Raw genomic sequence first — 20,625 nt, forward strand, 5'->3', positions numbered from 1 at the left:
CTCAGGGCCTAACACCCCCCAGCTTCCAGGGCTGGACCTGGAGTCAGGACACTCTGCTCAGCTAAGGCATCAGGAGTCTGAGAAGGGTATGGGGGCTCCAGGGTGTCCCCAAGACTGGCAAAGCTCCTGTGCACATTCCCACAGGCCTCCTGGGACATCTGCAATCTCCTGCCATAGTCAAAACAACCAAGTCAAGTTTGGGGTTCTCCGGTGCGCTCTCCGCCTGCTTCCCGAGGGTGACTCACGGCTCCGTGGAGAGAAGCGGGCTGGGACTCAGCAGCCTGGGCTTTCTTCTCCTTTCTTCTGTCTTTCCAGGAAGCCCTTGGAACAGGATGTAAGAGCAGCACTTTCCATCCAGCCTGACATCCTGCTTCCAGATGCAAGAGGCTGAGCAGTCACTGGATCACACTTGGGCAGCTGTGACCACGATGTTCCAATTTGAAAACCCAAGTCAGGCAACTTCCATGCTCAGCTCTCACTTGGCCCTCCCCGGCCCCTGTCCAGGCCCTCAAAATGATCTGCATAATTTATCCCACTTTGATGCGTCTTCCTCACTAACAGAGCTTGGGAAGGTAGGGCCCTTGTCATATCAGTCCTTATGGTTTAGTCCTCCTACTGGGAGCTCGACAAATATTGGGTGAAATGAAATTTTATTTATTTATTTACTTACTTATTTGTTCGTTTATTTATTTATTTATTTTGGGTAACGGGGGTTGAACCCAGGCCCAGCAGCACTTCTCCACTGCGCTACATCTCCAGCTGAGGCAGGAAGATCGCGTGTTTAAGACAAACCTCAGCAGCTGAGAGAGGCCCTAAGCAACATCCTGAGACTGTCTCAAAATAAAATGGGGTGGGATGTGGCTCAGTGGTAAAGAGTCCCTGGATTCCACACCTAGGAAGGAAGGAAGGAAGGAAGGAAGGAAGGAAGGAAGGAAGGAAGGAAGGAAGGAGGCTGGGGTGTAGCTTAATGGTAGAGCACCCCTGGGTTTAATTCCTAGTGTTGTAAAAATAAAGAAAGAAAGAAACTAAATAATTCATTAATTAAAATGCACTTCTTCTTCGTGCAGTGCCATCGTCGTGGTGCCTCTGTGGGGCAACAGTTGTCCTCACCCCAGAAAAAGTGTCACCATATTTTCACAGGAAAGTACCTGTGAAAGGTCCTGGGCTGAGGGGTGCAGCAGGCTGAAACAGGCATCTAGCCCTTATCACGTGCACCCCATGGTGGGAAAGCAAAGACCAAAGCCACCGTCGCCAAGAAAAAGAGTCCCCAGTGCTGGAGAGCCAAGACCGTGCCCAGAACAACCCACAGGATGGGTGGTTGGCACAGGCTTCCCAGACAGGCAGGGTTCCAGTCCCCAACTGTACGCCCTGGACATGGGACTCAACTTCTCTGTCTTGATTTCCTCATCAAGGTGTCACTTACTGACCAGGCACAGTGGCGCTCCTGTAATTTCAGAGACTCAGGAGCCTGAGGCAGGAGGCCTGTCAGTTGGAGGCCAGCCTCAGCAATTTAGCAAGGCCCTATACAATTTAGCAAGACCGTGTCTCAAAATAAAAACACAAAAAGGGCTGGGGATGTGGCTCAGTGGTAAAGAGCCTGGGTTTAATTCCCAGTACCTCTTCCCACAATGGTATGACTTATTATACTGAGGGGATTGGTTCTGGGACTTCCAAAGGATACCTAAGTCCTCTGAAGCCCAAGTCCCATATATAAAATGGCACAGGGTTTGCATGTAACTTGTGCAATTCTTCCCTATATATTTTTCCCCCTGTGGCATGAAGGATCCAACCCAGGGACGCACACATGCTAAGGCAAGCAAACGTTCTACCACTGACCTACATCCTCGTCCCTCCCCGACACTTTAAAATCATCTCAGATTATTTATAATACCTAATACCATACATGCTCTATAAATTGTTGTCACATTACATGGATTAGGAAATTATTACAAGAAAGAAAGTCCGTATATGTTCAGTTGCAGATATAACATTTTTCCGAATATTTTTCCATCTGCAGCTGTCTGAACTGTGGGTGCAGAACCTGAGCATCCAGAGGGCCAGCTGCGCACGGTAGACCACGCGTACCCTCCGTTTCAGTTCCCTGAAGTCAACGGCTGTCTGAAAATATGAAATGGAAATTTCCAAAATAAACAATTCATAAGTTTTAAATAACTTGGATCACAATATATTGTTCTATTTTATTACTAGCTATTGTTTTTGTTTTGCTTTGTTCACAATGCTGGGGCTTGAACCCAGGCCCTCCCACGTGGTAGACAGGCACTTGACTGCCGAACTGCATCTCCAGCCCCTTATCATTAGCTAGTATTGTTGATCTCTTACTATGACTAATTTATAAATCAAATTCCATTAAAATATGTATGTATAGCGGGAAAAAAACTGTGTATAAGCGTTAGAACCTGTGGAGGTTTCAGGCACACTTGGAACATCCTGAAATGTATCACCATGGATTGGGGGGGGGGGGTGAGTATAAATCAGGAATCATAGGGAGACGATCTTATTTCCTATTTCAGAGGCCATCATGAGGACCTCATGGAATAATGCATGTGAAGCATTTAGGACAGTAAGGGCCACAATGTCAGTGTTAATTGTCGCTTTTACTATTTTATTTTTATTTTTAATTTTCTTTCTTTCTTTCTTTCTTTCTTTCTTTTTTTTTTTTTTTTTTTGTACCAGAGATTGAACCCAGGGCACTTTACCACTGAGCCACATCCCCAGCTGTTTTTATTTTTTTATTTTGAGACAGGGTCTTGCTAAGTTGCTTAGGGCCTCATTGAATTGCTGAGGCTGGCCTCAAACTTGCAACTTTCCTACCTCAGCTTCCCGAGTGGCTGGGATCACAGGCATGCACCTCTGCACCCCACTTGCTTTTATCACTGACTACATTGGTAAATAAGATATTCCATATAAAGTGCTAATCAGTGTCTGACACTTATCAAACAATCACAATAACTGCTACTATTGCCATTTTATTACTTCAGTTCTGAATTAGTTATCTATTGATGTATAATCTATTACTCTCAAACTTAGCAGCTTAATGTGACAATCAACATTTATCATCTCGTGTAGTTGCTGCGGGTCGAGAATTTGGGAGCAACTTACAGTGGCATGGTGCTAGCCCAAGATCTCTCACGAGGTTACAGACCAGCTTGCCTGGGGCCTGCCTAGGGCTTGACTAGGGTCTGCTTCTGAGATGGCTGGCTTGCTTGCGTGGCTGCCAAGTTAGTGCAGACTATGGGCAGGAGACCTTGATTCTTCACCTCATGGTCCCCTTCAGAGAGCTGCTTGAGCATCCTCACAACATGGCGACTGGCTTCCTCCCTGGCAAGTAACCTAAGAGAGCAAGGTAGAAGCCAGGAGGTCTTTAGTAAGTCACACTCTGTGCCAAAGTATCCTGGTTACACAGGTTTGTCCTGCCCATTGGGGGAGGGGCTGCACAAGGGCAGGAATACCAGGAGCAGAGGCTCAGTGGGGCCATCTTGGAGGCTGGCCACCACAAGTACTGAACTGTGTGGCAGAGGCTGTGAGTCCTACAGCCCAAATGACAGGGAGCATAAGGAAGGTCCGAGTGCAAGGGAACTTCCCATCAGTCTCAGCTAGATCACAAGGGACAACCCAGCCATGTTTTCCCTCAGCCCACCCTTCACTAGGACTTGGGAAGAGAGGAAGGGCAAGAGGGAAGGAGAAGTGTGCGAGATGTTTACCAAGGTGAGCAGGACCTCTGTGAGGGCCGGTGACAAGTAGACTGACGTTCGGGGAGGGAAAAATTTTATAAATAAAGTGAGAGAGGCAGCCGGAGCTGTTCCAGGAGGGCCCGGAAGGCCAAGTAACCATGTGTAAACCAGCTGGAGTTAAAAAGTAAACGTTAAGAGGATAGGGTTTGGCTGAAAACATGTTCAAAACTTCTGCAGCTTTGTTTGATGTGGGGGATTGGAGGCTGGGTAATGGGTTTGGGGAGGTGAAAAAATTCTCCTCTGTGGGGCATTTGCTTCCCCAGGAGCCTATGGCCATGGGGTCAAGGCAATACCAGGAAGTGGACTTTCACAGCTTCCTCCTATCAGGGTAGGAAGCTCAAGTTGATAAGTTGGAATGGAGTCTCCCATTTTGAGGAGCCTCCCCAGAGGAAATGCTGGAGTGGGAGATAGTCTCTGTTTACACAGCATGTCGGCATGTCTGCAGTTTACACAAACTGTATCCTCAGGCCAGGCTGAAGATAGAACCGCCTGACCTAGAAAAGCCTGGAGTCTGGGCCCAGTGCCCAGCCAGTGGTGGGCGGAAGTGCCTGCCCAGACCCACCCTGCCCAAGGGGGCTCAGAGCCACTTGTTAAACTGGGGGTGGGGGCTTCCCAGCACCCTGCAGACCCCACACTGTGGCCAAGCAGAGCCACGACAGTGACTTAGGTAGCCCCTTCACATCCTGTGCATAGAACTACCTGCTGGATCCTTTTAGTTTATTCCAGTCAGCAACTGGGAGTACCTTGTGACACCCTGAGTACAAGACTTTAGTCCTCTCATCAAAACAATAAAACCTAACATTTGTAGATCAGTGTCGGTTCCCTCAGTGCTCTGGATAGGATGCTTGGTGGTTTGCAGATCTGTGCTGCTTAAGGAGGTTGCATGAGTCAGGCATTTATGGGTTTGGATCAGCACCAGGCCTTGAGGGTGACCTCGGACAAGTGCACTTTTACTGCTTAACTGCTGGGAGCTCTAGTTTCCCCATCTGGGAAATGGGGAGAAGGCTAAGAGGCCAGAGCCCTTGGACAGTGCCCCACCCATAGCAAGGGCTCAGCAACCACCACCGTCTTCACCCCAGTATTCCATATTCACACCTTCCTTCCACGTCTTCACCCCAAGTTGTTCCTCTGCCCAGAATTCTCCCTCTTCTTGTCCTCTTCTTTCAAAACTCACGCCCACCTCCAGGCTGGTTGATATGTTCTATTAGAGCCCTGGGCAGCTGTCCCTGTTCTCTGTGGCACAGGGCACTTACAGAGTGGCCGGCTGGCCAGGCTGCTGCACCTACTGTAAATCCCACTCATGACCTCTTTGCCCTGCATCTCCCCACCTTCTGGCCCAGTGCAGGCACCCCCAGGTGCTCCCCCAACAATGCAGCATTGGGCTGGTTTGAGGTCACAGAAAGCTTGGTCCGTGGGTCAGCCCTCAACCATACCAGCAGCCCCTGGATGGTCACTTCTGATCTGGACCCTGTCCACATAGAAATGGGGTCGCAGGGACTCAGGGCAGGAGAAGGGGGAGTCTTCTCCTCTCTGGGAGCCTTCCTCCCAGCAGGAGCACCTGAATTCACCTGGGAAGTCAGAGTATCCCCAGAGAAGAAGTTAGCAGTACAAAAAAGCCAGCCAGGCAGCAGAGCGCTCTCTGCCCGGCCCTTCCCCTGACGTCTGAGAACGAAGGCCCCTTGAACTGGCTCCCGCACAGACCTTGAACACCTCAAAGAAGCGTTCCCTGGGACTAAGGAGTGTCTCTCTCAATGTCAGACTGGGCAAAGTCCAGGGCTGCCCTGTGATTCAGAGGGTGGGGCTGGAGTTATAAATTATACCTTTGCTTTAAAAAAAAATCCATTAAAAAAAAAAAACAGACTCCAGAGCTTGGGTTTGGCTGTCTGACTTAAGGAGTCACTTTCTAACCAGCAGAGCTACCCTAGGTTCTTCAACCTCCAGGGTCAAGCATGCCCCACAGACCACCTCTCCTTTCCTCAACCTCTCTCTAAAGAGCCTGGCTGGTTTGGGAGTCCTATGGGTCCTGACTTTGTAAAGTCTCTGGAAGGTCCTGTCCACTCTCACACTAGTCAAGCGTCATCTCCACACACCTGAGTCACCACAGCCGCCTCCACCCTGCTGTCCCTGGCAGGGATCTCTCCTCTCTCCATCCTCTCATAGGCACTGGTCCCAGAAAAGCTTACCTAAAACAGTGCACGTGTCACCCAAGCTTGCTTGAAAATACTCCAGGTGTGATAGCATATGCTTATAATCCCAGTGACTTGGGAGGCTGAGACAGGAGGACCACAAGTTTGAAGCCATCCTAAGCAATGTAGCAAGGCCCTGATCAACTTAGCAAGACCTTGTCTCAAAAATAAAAAGAGCTGGAGATGTGGCTCAGTGATTAAGTGCTTCTGGGTTCAATTTTCAGTAACCGCTCCCCTCCCCCAAAAAAAGAGAGAATTTAAGTGACCCAAGACAGAATGTTCATAGATGAGTGAGGTGGCAGAGCTGGGATTTGGTGCTGCCTGCCTACCATTCAGGAGTGCTCTTCCAGACCCCAGCTCTCACCCGCCAGGAGTGGGCTTCCGTAGGTGTCTGCTGGGGAATGGATGGCCCAAGTGGTAGCTTACCTGGTGCTTACAGGGAGACATGACTGTCCTTCTGGCCCCTGTGAGCAGGCTTCTCAACTGATGCCTGTCGTGTACTGACGTAACCCCACTCCCACCCCGACACAGACACACTTGGAGCCATTCACTAACCCGTCATGTGTATCTAGTCATTCCAAGTCAGCACCTTGTGCAGTAAGCCCCAGGGCCCTGGCTCTGACAAGTAGGTTCTGACAAAAGTCCCCACTCTAGTCACTGCCTGGGTTGCTAGGGTCCTGGCATCCTGCAAATCCAGCTTCTCATCCTTAGAAACTCAGGTAGAGGGTTAGTAAAGGTAGCTAGTGTATCCTCATTGAAATTATGTTCACTTATCAAGACTTTATTATATGTCACATTAAATGCTAAAGATACAGAGTAAGTTAAGCATGTCCCTTGCCTTGAAGGAGGCACATTTTGGCATGGTAGGCAAGGGAGGGGACTGTTGCAATCAAGTGTGACAAGTGCCATGGTACAAGGAAGCAAGGATGCCATAGAACCTGAGACCAGGAACCTTGACCAGCCAAGGGTAGGAGACCCAAAAAAGCAAGGGAGAGGAAGGATGGGAGACAGGTGGACTGGGAGTCAAGTAGGGAGAACTTCCGTTTGTTGTTTGTTTTAACAGTGCTGGCCATCTGAGATGAATGGCTGAGAGTTACTAAAATGGGCAAGGATTAACTACAACAGCAATTTGTCAATAGCAACATCTCCCTAACGAAATGCTGTTACTCCGTGAGAAGGCGATGCTGGACGTAGGGGAAAGCTTCTCAGAAAATTTCATACTTTCTAACTTTTTAATTTTATTTTATTTTGGTGCTGGGGATTGAACCCAGGGGTGCTTTACCACTGAGCAGCATCCACAGGCCTTTTTTATTTTATTGAGCCATGGTCTCACAAGCTTGCTGAGTGTCTCACTAAATTGCTGAGCCTGGCCTTGGACTTATAGTCCTCCTGCCTCAGCCTCCCAAATTGCTAGGATGGTAGGCAGTTCCTTCCTATTGATAAAGTACTCACAGCTATTATTGTTCCCCCACTTCAGGAAAAGATCAAATAATTAACTATAGGGAAGAGAGGGGTAAATTTTTCTGGAAACAAGACCTAAATTATAGGCATGTAGTTTTAGACTTTAGAAATCACTGTACTGCCCCTGGTGAGCCTATTGCAATGCCTGACTGTCCAAATAAGAGTTAAACAGCATCCCCAATTCCCAACTCCTTAATTGTAACATATTTACTAAGAGTCTCAGTGATTGGTTCAATTCTAAGAGAGCAAATCACCTAGGGCAGTAGTTGTTATTTTTTTTAAACCTGAGCCCCTCCCCCAGCTTTTTTTTTTTTTTTTTTTTTTTTGGTGTGGGGGGGTGCTGGTGGCAGGAATTAAACCCAGGGCTTCAAGCACGCTAGGTAAGTGCTGTACCAGGAAGCCATACCCCACACCTCTCAACATTTCTGAACACACACTTGGCTTATATAAGGAGGAAAGTCTTAGGGGAATCAGGCCCTGCCTGTGGCCAGCCCATGGAAGGGATGAGGTTACCTCCTCCTGAAAGGCGCTTCCTCACTTTGCAGAAACCCAGGATGATGGGGTAACGGAGGCTTACTTAGTTCAAAACATTATACATCTGCTTTTCCATAGTGCTTTTTGGCTTCCTGCCCTGAATGGCCTTGGGAAGAACAGGGACAACCAGAGCCTTAAGCAGGCTCCTTTGGGAGGAGCCCAAACAGTCCTGGACCAAGGACTGGCTAGTGAATGACTTAATGGAGTGTTTCAACTGTACAAAGTGTCCCCATTAGGATCCTCTTCAAGATCCTGGGGATTTGGAAGTTTTGGAGATCTATTTTGGCCCTTGTGAAAGGGGGTGATTTAGATGTTATCTCACTGCATGCCAGTACCCCAGGCAAGAGAAGCCCCTGCCTGACTGCTTTACTGGGTGTCCTCCCAGACTGAACTGTAGGTTCCAGGACTCCAAAGTTGCTTATTCAAGCAGGCCAAGCCTACTTCTCTGGGTGTGGTCTGTCCTGAAGGGGTCTGTACTATTGATGTGTCCATCGCTAGGCCTGACAGCTGTCCAGTGGTGTCTTTGTGCACACGGAGAGTGGGGGTGTGTTCTACATAAAATATGAACAGCCATGCCCAGGAGTCAGCCCTTCCATTACCCATGGGCTTGATGATAGATGACAGTTCATCAATTGGACAAGTAAGCATTCTGATAGAAGGAACTGATTAGAGGCTGCTCTGCCATCTCACATAGCCCTGATGGAAACACTCTGAGGTTACTGTGCTGATTTTGAAGATTAGAAAACAAAAGCTCATGTGTTTTTTTTTTGTTTTTGTTTTTGTTTTTTTGGTACCAGGGATTGAACCAAGGGGCACTAAACCACATCCTCAGCCCCTTCTTATATTTTATTTAGAGACAGGGTCTCGCTGAGTTGCTTAAGGCCTCACCAAGTTGCTGAGGCTGGCTTTGAACTTGCCATCCTCCTGCCTTACCTTCTCAAGCCACTGAGATTACAGCTGTGCGCTACCATGCCTGGCCACAGCCCATGTGCTTAATGTATAGTGCCAACATCTCCACTTGAACCTCTGCTTTCTGGTTGATGAGGTGACTCCTGAGATTCCTGGTGGATATTAATAAACCCTGCCCCTCTTCAGAGTTAAGATTTGGGGGAAACCTTTCATATGCATGTCTTTCTTATTGTGATCAGAACTTTGAAACCAGAAACAGATCCTGTTGGGGGATACATTGGCAGCCATGAGTGAACCTGAGCCAGAGGCTTAACCCGCAGATTTAGGAAAGATAAAGGGAGCCGTTCTGACAATGACGTTACTGCTAAGCCTCCAAGTGGCTCGCTTGTTCCTCAGTCAAGCCTCCCATCTGTGGACAGACGCTGGGTGCACTTGTCCTACAATTTAATCTTCCGGAGGATTCTAGGTATAACTACTTCCACTTTACAGATGAGAAAGGCAAAGGTGGGTCTGTTAACTGAGTTCTCACCCAGGTTCCTTCTCCCCACGGGGCTGCATTCCTTCTCTGGAAAACAAAATGAATAATGAACACAGTCTGCGATGAGTCAGGTGGGTTTAGACCTGATAGTGGGTTACGTTGCTACTTAAGGAGCTCTTCCTACTGCAACTCAAGCAATCACAATCCCGGAGCCACTTCCCCTGGCTTTTATGTGCTTCCCACCTCTCCCTGTTGGGGGATGTCAAGAGAAGGCTAATAACTGGAGCAGAAGGAGGACTTCGGATGCCTCCTCTTTGAAGCCGCCCGATGCTGTACTGTTGTTCTGACTCAGCAGTTGCTCCTGTCCCCTGAATCCTCCTATGAGCTTGCTGTTTTTCTTCCTTAGCAGCTGATATAGGAATTTGGAGAAAGACTAATTGATGACATGATTTGTTCTGGGAGCCAGTCTGCAGTAGTCTGGAAAAAGGTCACATGAACTATTTCTCGGCTGGATGAGCTCTTACTGCTCGATAAATTCAACAGCTGACACTTCCTGGCATTTTGTTCTGAGGTCAACTCCAACTCTGCAGGCCGTGACATGTGAGGCTACCTGTAGACCAGCCAGCCAGTCGGAGTGTGGTTGCTGGAAGCAGCAGGTCCAAGCCTGCCAACCCGGAGTTCCCAGGGAAAGAAGGCTGCTGCTACCAGGAATGAATTGAGACTGCAGACCTGATCTTCTCTGGAGAAACAGAACTTGTGCAAGAATCATCACTTGTTTCTGCCCAAGAACATTTACAGGCAAGAAGCATCCCTCCTTTTAAAAAGTAGCAAGGCAAAATAAAGGAGAGGGAGTGAGCAGGACCTTTCAAGTTTCTCAGAAAGAGTCTCAGGCGCAGATTGCCCATAAAGGGTTCTGATACAGCCAGCAAGGTGCTGCTGTTTCCAGGGGTGCTGGTGCATGTCTTTGAGACAATACCGGCTTCTGACTTCTGATGAGCTGACGTCGACACTGGTCATCAGAAGCTCATGGATCTTTTTCGGAGGCTGAGAAAAATACAGCCAATAATTAAAGTCATGTTTTCCATTATTAACAACAACAAACAAAACCACCCACAATTCAATTCCACATGTCTAGTTTCATATGAAACTTTCCACATGAAAAAACTTACTCTGGTAAGGGCAACATCAAATTTCATTACCGAAAAAAAGTTGCCCTTTCAGATCTAACTCCTGTTAAGTGAATAATGTGTGGGGTTTAGACGCCAGGTAAATATTGCTATTAGCTCAGCTCCTCTTGACTTATTTCCCCATCAGCCACCTGGAACATATTGCAAGCACTGCCTGAGCTCAAAGTACGGAACATCTTAATAGAATCAGCCTAACAGCTGGGGAGCTTCAAGGTGGCAGGCAGCCTGGAAGGGGTTGGAAAAACAGACCAACCAACCAACAGACAAAACTACTGGACTCCTGGTGCCTCAAGTCTAAGTACAGTTAGCCTCTTGTCTCAAGCTTGAACTTTACACACCTCGACATTCCAAGCACGGGGGGCTATTTTGGCGATATCAGAAATTGCAGGGCATTAAAAATCAAGAGAGAGAGCTTCCAGTCCCTGCTCTGTGACTGGCCACAGTAAACGAGGCTTGGAGAGAGTCATTCAAGCATTTCCTCCTGTGGGCTTCTCCCTGGGCCCCATGAGAGTGAGGTTAATGCTGGGGTGTTCCTAGTCAGGCTATTGTGAGCAGTGAATGAGATAACTAGGTCAGAGTGCTTGGAGGCATTTAAACTATCATGCATATGTAAGAGGTTTGTATTGTGGGACAGCTTGGGGATTCCCTTGCCTTCCTGGCAGCAAGAGAAGAATAGGAAAGCCCATGGCTGCTTTATCTGTAAGATGCATCAGAATCCACCTATTTTATATTGATGTGAGACAGAAGGGAGTTGTGTAATAAGACTGCTGGATGTGTCACCAGCCTCATTAGAAAATTAACCCAAGGTTTAATCATCCAGTAATGTGACTGATTTTTAAATAAACACATCTAAATGGGTGTTGCCTTGTTCTGTGTGGTGAGTAGTCACCTTGGCAAGCTAAACATTTATTTAAATTATATTCCCCATCATTCAAAAAAAGATCTTTTTTTTTTTTTTTTAAACTCCTCGTTGGAACTGTTCCTGAAGCCTCTGGCACATTCTTTTGAATATGTCTGAGGGTGACACATTTTTGTCCTTTGTGGATAATCCTGATTTTTATAAGCAGCCCAAAGTTATTTGGCACAAAATATGGTAAATAACCTAAGTAATACCATTTTAAAAAAATTGAAAATAACTCATGACTATAACATTGAAGCCTTTCTTTCAGTTCCAAGAGCAAAGTACAAATAGTAGATTTCAAGAATAACAGGATTATTAGAAAGGACTTGTTCCATCCTATGTGACAAGAGGGGAAAAGCCATTTGGAAATGTGTTTCGTTTTTAGTCAGACTTTTCATTATTTATCTTGCAAGACTGTTTGCCACTAAACATCGAGTTTCCAGCAAGAACAAACACTGCAACTCATCAACTGTTCCTGTGCTTTTAACACAGCTCCAGGGGGCATCTAAATATTTCATTTGCATATGGATTAACTAGCTAGCGACAATACAGATGTTTCCAATGAATTTACATCTGGACCTGCTGGAAATAGCATCCAGCAGATTCAATTCTAATATACTCTGCACTCCCTTAAAAAGTTTGGTTTTTTTTTTCCACTTATGAAACAACTTATCTGAAAATCAAAATATCAATATCCCATAATGTAATCTGGAGCAACTAGTAGATTGGCTTATGTTGTAAATAAGATGGTCATAGGCAATATTTAAAAATAAACACTGTGATATTTCTATTCATGACATACACACTGTGATACTTTCTTTTTTTGGTGGGGAGAGCAGAGTACTGGGGATTGACCCCAGCAGGGCCCTACCACTGAGCTTCCAGTCTCACTAAACTGCTGAGGCTGGCCTTGAATTTGTGGTCCTCCTGCCTCAGCCTCTAAGCAGCTAAGATTACAGTCATGTGCCAACATGCCCAGCCCTTACTGTGCCATAACTTCAAAGTTAAATGATGGCGGTGACTAAGGAAAACACCTTTTCCTTAACTCATTTTTTTTCTTGTAGCCAAATTCACATAACATAAAACTCACCATTTGACAATTTTATTATTTTTATTTTTGTTTACTTATTTTACTTTGAGACAGGGTCTCACTGTGTTGCCCAGGCTGGGTCTTCAATTCATAATTCTCCTGCCTCAGCCTCCCAGGTATCTATGCACCACCATGCCCTGCCTTCATTTGACCATTTTATGTATTTATTGGCACCACGGATTGAAGCCAGGGGGTGCTTAACCCCTGAGCCACATCCCCAGGCACTTTTATTGTTTATTTTGAAACAGGGTCTAGCTAAGTTGCTTAGGGACTTGCTAAGTTGCTGAGACTAGCTTTGAACTCCTGATCCTCTTGCCTGAGGCTCCTGAGCTGCTGGAATAACAGGCATGAGCCACCCACACCAAGCACATTTGATCATTTTAAAGTGTGCAAATCAGTGGCATTAAGCACATTCAGTGTTCAGCAAGCATCACTACTATCTAGTTCCAAAACACTTTCATCACCCGCAAAGGAAAATCTCTATCCATTAAGCAGTCATTTCCCATTTTGCCTTCATCCTTAGCCCCTGGCAACTGCCAATGTGCTTTCTGTTTCTGTGAGTTTGCCTATTCTGGATATTTCCTATAAACCAGACCATACAATACATATGTGGCCTTTTTTTTCCCTCATTTAGCATGATATTTTTAAAGTTCATGTCATAAAAAGGGAGACCAGTAGAGGAAAAGGTCCAAGAGGTGAGAAGCAGGGAGGGAAGAGGAAAGTGCTGGGGGGGGGGGGTGATATTGGCCAAAGTATATTGTTATATTGTGTGCGGGTAGGAATATATGGCAACAAATCCCATCATTATGTACAACTATAATGCAACAATTTTTTAAAAATGTGGAAAAAAGTTCATGTAGTAGCATGTATCAGTATGTCATTACTTTTTTATAACTGAATAATTCCATTGCATGGATATATCAGTTTACCATTCATCTGCTGGTCATTTTCACCCTTGACTATTTTGAGTAGTGCTGCCATGAACAAGGATGTGCAAGTTTTGTTTGAACACCTCAGTTCTTTAGGGGTGTATATTATATCTCAGGAGTGAAATTGCTAGGTCACATCTGTGTTGAACTTCTTTTTATTTTTTAGTACTAGGGATTAAACACAGGGGCACTTAACTGCTGAGTCACATTCCCAGCCCTTATGTTTAACTTTTTAAGGCACCACCAAACTCTCTTCCACTTTTATGGTTATAATTCACAAGATGTGTTGATCACCAGTTAGAAGAAGTAGGATGGCTATGGCCAAACCCTGGGCTGTGCCAAAAGATGTCTTTCAGAAACACTGATTAGAGCAGCCAGGTTTGATGTGAGCCGAGCAAGGTTCCACGCAGGGCTTTGAGCAGCTTCTCTGCTGTCTACATGTCACAACATGAACTAGTGGGGCAGGAATATCTTCCTGCCTCCTAGGCATCCTTGTTTCTCATTACGTTGAACACACTTTAGGAAGAAGATGTTAACTAGTCTAACTTAGAGGCTTCCCTCCTGTGTTTGCTAAAGAGTTCAGATTAGCACCTGGAGTAAAAACAGAAAAAGGGCTTGGGAGCTGGCACTATGTCCCTGTCTTTGGCAGTGGCTAGTACTTTCATGGTTTAGGAACAGGCCTCCCTAACATTAGTTGAGACCACAGGGAGATCTTCCAACCAGAGTTGACTTTTGCCATACATTCAGACTGAAAGCATTGCCCAGTGATCCTGATCCTAGTAACCTAGAGATACCAGAGGGGAGTCTACCTCACTTTGTAGATTGTAGAATGTCCACCCCATGGGCCTGGCCAGTCCAGCAAGAGATAATCCAACTACAGGCATTGTTTACTGCAACTGAAGAATTGAGTCATGAGTCTTCTCAGTCACTAACCCAACTCAGACTGATTAGCACTGATTTTTAATCTTGTTCATAAGCCTCTCAGAGTGTTGACCTTTTACCCCAACTCCCTAACACAGGAAGTTTCTGAAGCCCAAACCAAGGAGCATTGTGTTGCACTGCCAAAAGTAGACAATCCAAACCACTTTTGGCTTTTCCACTTGAAGCTCAATACCAAGAATGAAAAAGTCGGCTTCTGGGTCCTTGTTACAGTCACTTTGCCAACCCAGCTGTCACTTGTCGCTTGTCTCCTGGCAGCCCTCTCAGGTGTCCTGGCCTGAATCTGTCGTGAGTACAGAAAAAAGTCTCTTGCTGGTCATATCCTCTGCAGTCTGGCAGGAAACCTAAAATTTGCCTGCTGCAGTTCTCAATCTGTTTGCTTATCTGCTTCCTTGTTGGGAAGAATCTGCATTGCAGTGTCCGGTGCAGGGGGATTTTCACCATGACCTCACCCTCCTCCTCATTCACTAATTTCAGCGAGCCAAAGCACTGCCGAGGTCATAACGTGGGTGGGAATCCACATTAAAGGGGACATTAACAACCTCTCCTACCACATCTCAGACAAACGTCAATTCCAGTTCTTTCTCCTCAAACCAAGGCCTTTTGCAAGGCTCAGAAAATGCCAGAAAGAGGTGGGAAGACGGTGATCGACACATCTAGTTATCCTTCCAGTCTTCGGGAGGCAGAATGGAAAGGGAGTCACTTGAAGAAAAGGCACTAAACACCTTCCAAGGCTCGTGCCGGCTGCTGCAATGGTCTCGCAGCCACTGGCCTCGACGTAAGGCAGGAGGGAGTGACAGCAGACGGCGGGTGCGCTACCTAGGAGAAAGGGTGGTGGCAGCGATCGGGCAGAAACGGAGCCAAAGGCTGATCAGGCGTCCGGCCTCCGGGGCTCGGAGAACGAGGGCTTCCGCGCAAAAGTGGGAGCAGATAAAGGAAAACAGAAAGTTGAGCTCCGTAGGCGCGCGCCAGACCCGCCCACGTGACCGCAGCTCCCCGGCCCTCCTCGCGCGCGCTCCGCGACAGCAGCAGCCCGGCCGGCGGAGAAGCGAGCGCGTGACCGGCCGGCCCGAGGAGGCGTGGGGGACGGGAAAGGCCGCGGCGTGAGTGCGTGCGCGCCCCCGGGAGGCAACGTGTGCGCGCGCGCGCCTCGGGGCCGCCGCCCCTCCCGGGCCCGCCCTCCTTCCCTCCCTCCCCGGCTCGCCAGGCCCGCCCTGCCCGGCCCGCCCGGCGAGTCAGTTCGCTGGATCCCTCCCTCTCCGGGCGCGCTCGGGCCGCCGCAGCGCTCCCCGCCCTCGAGCCGGGGTGTCGGAGCCGCCCGCCGCCCGTGGAGGAGGTGGAGGGAGCCGCAGGGGCCCGCCGAGGCGGCGGCGGCGGCAAGATGGCGGACTTCCTGCCGTCGCGGTCCGTGCTGTCCGTGTGCTTCCCCGGCTGCGTGCTCACCAGCGGCGAGGCCGAGCAGCAGCGCAAGTCCAAGGAGATCGACAAATGCCTGTCGCGGGAGAAGACCTACGTGAAGCGGCTCGTGAAGATCCTGCTGCTGGGCGCGGGCGAGAGCGGCAAGTCCACCTTCCTGAAGCAGATGAGGATCATCCACGGGCAGGACTTCGACCAGCGCGCGCGCGAGGAGTTCCGCCCCACCATCTACAGCAACGTGATCAAAGGTGCCCGGCCCGGGCCGGGGGCGCGGGGACCCGGGGACCCAGGCGGCGGCGGGCGCGGGGCGGGGCACCGCCCTCGCCAGCCCAGTCCGCGGCGGGGCACCGGCCCGGGGCCGGCTGCTGGGCGGGCGGGAAGGGGGTGCGCCGGGCCCCGCTCCTGCCGCCGGGGTGCCGTCGCTCCCAGGTGAGACGGGGCCGGGGTGGCGGTCACTGCCGGCCCCACACCCCGCCGCTGGCCTCGCCCCCTCCGAGAGGGAAGTGAGGCGAGCCGGGCGTTTCGGGGTGCGGGGTGACCTCCCCTGCCCTCCTCGCTGCAGGCCAGGCAGGACCAACCGAGATCAGCCCCCTGCGCGAGCCTCGCGGCGCCTGGTGGGTGACCCAGCCACAAGGTCGGTCGAGGGCGCTCCCAGTTCCCGGGCTTCCTTGGCCCGGCTGGTGAGCAAGGGAATTCTGAAACCATCTCGTTAAGGAAACTTTTGCCTCTTGTCAAAGTGACGGCCCCCAGGGCCAGCTTAGGCAAAGCTGCGAAAGTTGAGGGTGTCACCTTTACTGTTGGCATCAGGGAAGAGTGGATCCATGCAATTTACCTAGAAAAACTAGCACGAGTGGTTTTTTTCGCCCCAGTGTTACAGGATGTGTGCCTTTAATCACCCTGCAATATCTTTCATTTTTTTCTTTCTTTCCTTTTTTTTTTTTGCTAAATAACTGGGCGCAAGAGAAAAGGGGAGGGTCCTGGTTTTCCTATTTAAATGAAATTGTGTGACAGTATGAAAACTTTGGTCTAAAAGTGATGGGGATCCTGTACAGGTGGAATCAGTGAATCACTGTTAGTTTGGATAATAGGCTCTGCTCCTGTTTGACAGTATTTTTAAAATTAAATGTTGCTCTCAAGTGAAAAATACACAGGTCTTTGTTTCTGGACAAAGAAATCAGAAAGGTGGTTTTTATTTTGTCATTTAAAAGAACCAGCTCTCATTTTTCTAGTGTCAGATTTTTTTTTACATAAAAGGCATTGACAGAACTGAGATGTCAGGTGCATCATAATTCTCCTTATGTTATCTGTGGAACATTTTGTCTAGGTGATTGCTGCAAATGGCAGGCCTTTTCAAGCAGTGTATTTTAAGTGGGGTTTCTTGTTCAGGAAGTACATAAGCAACTCCTTAATGTCACTTTCCCCCCCACTCCCTGGGTTTGCCTGGAGAGGGAGGGTTTGTGAGGCTGTAACTGGTGAACACTAGGCCAGGAGCTCACGGACAGCAACCAGCTCTTAACCTTGGTACTCTGCAGTTAAACTGTAAAAGACAATTGTATTTAGCCTGCCTGAATGTTTAACCCATACTAATTAAGGTCTCTTTCAGAGCTGCAGACTCTGCCTTGCCAGTCTTTAATTGAAAGTACTTTTGTATCCCAGTGCAGGTGAATTTGAGGAATTACGTTAATGAATAGAGTCAACATGTTAACTTGGGCTAGGTAAACACCTGCTTCTTCATGTAAACTAAGTCCTAAGTGTGACCTATTTTGAGCATCATTCTGAGGTGAAGCCATTACGCATCCAGTTTTTTTGAGTTGGCGTGATCAGAAAATTAACAGCAAAATGGTTTTTCAGTTTTTCAAATAAATTACTTCATGATAGATTGTTAAGATGGACCAAAAGTTAACAGTTCAGTGCTAGAAATATATAGTTTGAACTAACCTTTGTGAGTTGATACCTGTTTTTAAATCATTTTTCAGTTGATCTTCCTCCCTTATTTAGGAAAATCTAAGACCTTTCTGTGACTTACACTGATTTGAAGCTTGATTTGGGAGAAATTTTGGGGTTCTGAATGTGTTCCTACAAGACTCAGTATTGGGTACTAAGGAACTAAACTGAAGACGTTATATAATTCTTAGTGTTTTGTAAATAAATGTCTTTTAGATGGGCTCATAAAAATCTTGTTTGCAGCCCTTGTCTTCAAGACATTAGGCTATACAGCATAATCTCTTTTTCTTCTCCTAGTTTGGTTTGACCACCTTCCACTCCAGAAATTATTTTATAAATTGCAGCATATTAAAATTTTTCAAAAAGAGTGATTGTGTTAATAGTATTTGCTCTTCAAGACTGTAAACTTAAGGTGTGAGAACATTTTTCCTTGAGAAGATACAAGTGTTTGATTTGTTGCTGGTCTCCACTTCACTTTTGTAGATGGCCCTGAGTAGTTGAAATTTTAAGAAACTAGAATAAAAGCTTATATTAGTATCTAATGACTCTTCCCCACAATTTTTTTTTTTTTAAACAAAGGTATGAGGGTGCTGGTAGATGCTCGAGAGAAGCTTCATATTCCTTGGGGAGATAATGAAAACCAGCTACATGGAGACAAGTTGATGGCGTTTGACACCCGGGCCCCCTTGGCTGCCCAGGGAATGGTGGAAACACGGGTCTTTTTACAATATCTTCCTGCTATAAGAGCCTTATGGGCAGACAGTGGTATACAAAATGCCTATGACCGGCGACGAGAATTCCAACTGGTAAGATATTTGATTTTTTTAAAATGTGGTTTTATTTTAATGACTAAATAATATTTGATTTAGCATGCATTTTTCACTGACTTCCACAATATAATGTATCTGTCCAAAATTATAGCCTCAGTTGTTTGTATTGCTGTATGAGCAAGGTAAAAAGAAGGCAAATTAATGAAGCTATCATAGTGGTCATTCTCCTTTTTTGTTGGGAGGGTACCAGGAATTGGACCTGGGGACATTTAACCACTGTGCCACAGTCCCACACCTTTTTATTTTTTAATTTTGAGGCAGGGTCTTGTTAAGTTGCTTAGGGCCTCACTAAGTTGCAGAGGCTGGCTTTGAACTTGGGATCCTTCTGCCTCAGTCTCCCAGGTTACTGGATTACAGAAATGTGCCACCTTGCCCTGCTTCTTTTTTCCTTTTTGAAAGTGAGGTCATCATGATTTTCATAGGCACTTTCTTCTAATTTTGTTCTCGTTTTGAAACTAATTTTCTCCCAACCCTAGCAACAGTGTTCATCTTTCTGAAAAATTGGCCTTTTATTCTTGGAATAAGAGTTCAGTAACTGGAACTTAGTACAAGTGTGCTCTTTACTCTTTAGGCATACTCATGATACATACCTCGATATGCAGAGATTAAAATGTTTATTAATGTTAACAATAATTGTACTTTTCTCTTTGCATTTTTGTGTTTTCTTAAGGACCCGAGGTTCATGTTATAGTTCTTTTATTTTTTCCACAATTAAAAAATGTTTTTAGTGTAGATGGACACAACATTTTTATATTATTTTATTTATTTATTTTTATGTGGTGCTGAGGATCAAACCCAGTGCCTCATACACTACTAAGCAAGTGCTCTACCACTGAGCTATAATCCCAACCAGCTCTTTTTTCCACATTCTTTACTTGTGCATTATAGTTGTACATAATGATGGGAAAAAAAAATGTTTCTTATTAAAAAGCAATATTTTTTGTACCTAGGCTTCACATGGGAAACAAATTATTTTACATTTAATTCTCCTCCTTGGTCTTAGACAAGAGTAATTAGTAGCTATTATACAACATTGAAGAAATGTAGAAAAGAAAGGCTGAATCCAGGTTAAAGATACAAAAATAATAATTGAGAGATTTTTAAATCAAATGTTTTATAATTTAGTTTTAAATGCCTTGTATTCTGGGTTTTATTTGCCAAAGACCAGAAAGAATCCAACACTGATAGCAGTCCAGACCATACGCACTTTGGAGATAGTTCAGATCTGAAGTGTTCTACTATAATATGATTAAAATAAAGTGACAGTTAAAAGTAAAACCGCTTAGGAAGTTGATGATGTCACCAACATTAAAGTGATCTTCACTTATGGGTGTGGCTATACAAGGATGTACAGCTAACAGGCTTTGCTGTTACAGCTTGTACTCAGAAGCAATCTTAACTAGTCAAAGTTCTAGAAAAGTGTCCCTGGTATCTTTTTATAGAACAGATACCTTAAACTGACATTCTTTGAATTATGGCTCTTGCTTGTATCATATAACTACAGTTTGACTCTGTACTATCTAGTAGAGTTATCTGCTTTCGTGTAGGTATCTTGTCAGATAGTTTGTTCATTTCTAAAAGTCAGAGACTGTCTCAGGTTATTGTTAAAATTCAGAAGCTGGCAGTATGCATGTTGAAAATTATGAATTTAACTTGACAGGTGGCTTCCATCCAATTCCCATATTTCTGGTTGGTTTTTGCTCTGGCCAGTGTTATTTTATTTTCACTAGGCCTGTTCGAATGCATTCCTTAGCTTACCTTTTCTCATTTCCCTTCTCCATCCCTCTAGTTTTTAAGTGCTACTTGTTGTTCTTAGTTCATTTCTTGACAGACTACATTTTCTGCTCTTAAGTTTTCTCAGGCTCTTACTCATTCATCTTTCAAGGTCAGGAAAGAAACAGCCATCTGTAATAACCATTCAGTACATATTGAATGAATAAACAAACAACTCTGTACCTGAAAATTCTTTGTGGGAAAGTTCCTTATTTGCCCTAAGTCCGTCTAATTGAAGTTGGGCTTTCACATCTTAGTCACACATTAGGACTCATGTTGTTGTTGATAAAGATGCC

General features: G+C 46.3%; 1 protein-coding gene across 1 annotated transcript in view; it reads left to right on the forward strand.

Annotated features, from left to right (window-relative positions):
- Positions 1-14,394: 14,394 nt before the first annotated feature.
- Positions 14,395-20,625, forward strand: part of GNA13 (G protein subunit alpha 13) — a 49,109-nt gene continuing 42,878 nt past the window's right edge. The window contains exons 1-2 of the mRNA XM_081270918.1: positions 14,395-16,030; positions 18,306-18,532. Coding sequence (XP_081127044.1) covers positions 15,748-16,030; positions 18,306-18,532 — 510 coding nt within the window. The 5' untranslated portion in view covers positions 14,395-15,747. The remainder of the gene's footprint in view (positions 16,031-18,305; positions 18,533-20,625) is intronic.

The sequence above is a fragment of the Spermophilus citellus genome (genome assembly GCF_964194105.1).
Source record: "Spermophilus citellus genome assembly, chromosome: 17".
In the NCBI taxonomy this organism is placed as follows: domain Eukaryota; kingdom Metazoa; phylum Chordata; class Mammalia; order Rodentia; family Sciuridae; genus Spermophilus; species Spermophilus citellus.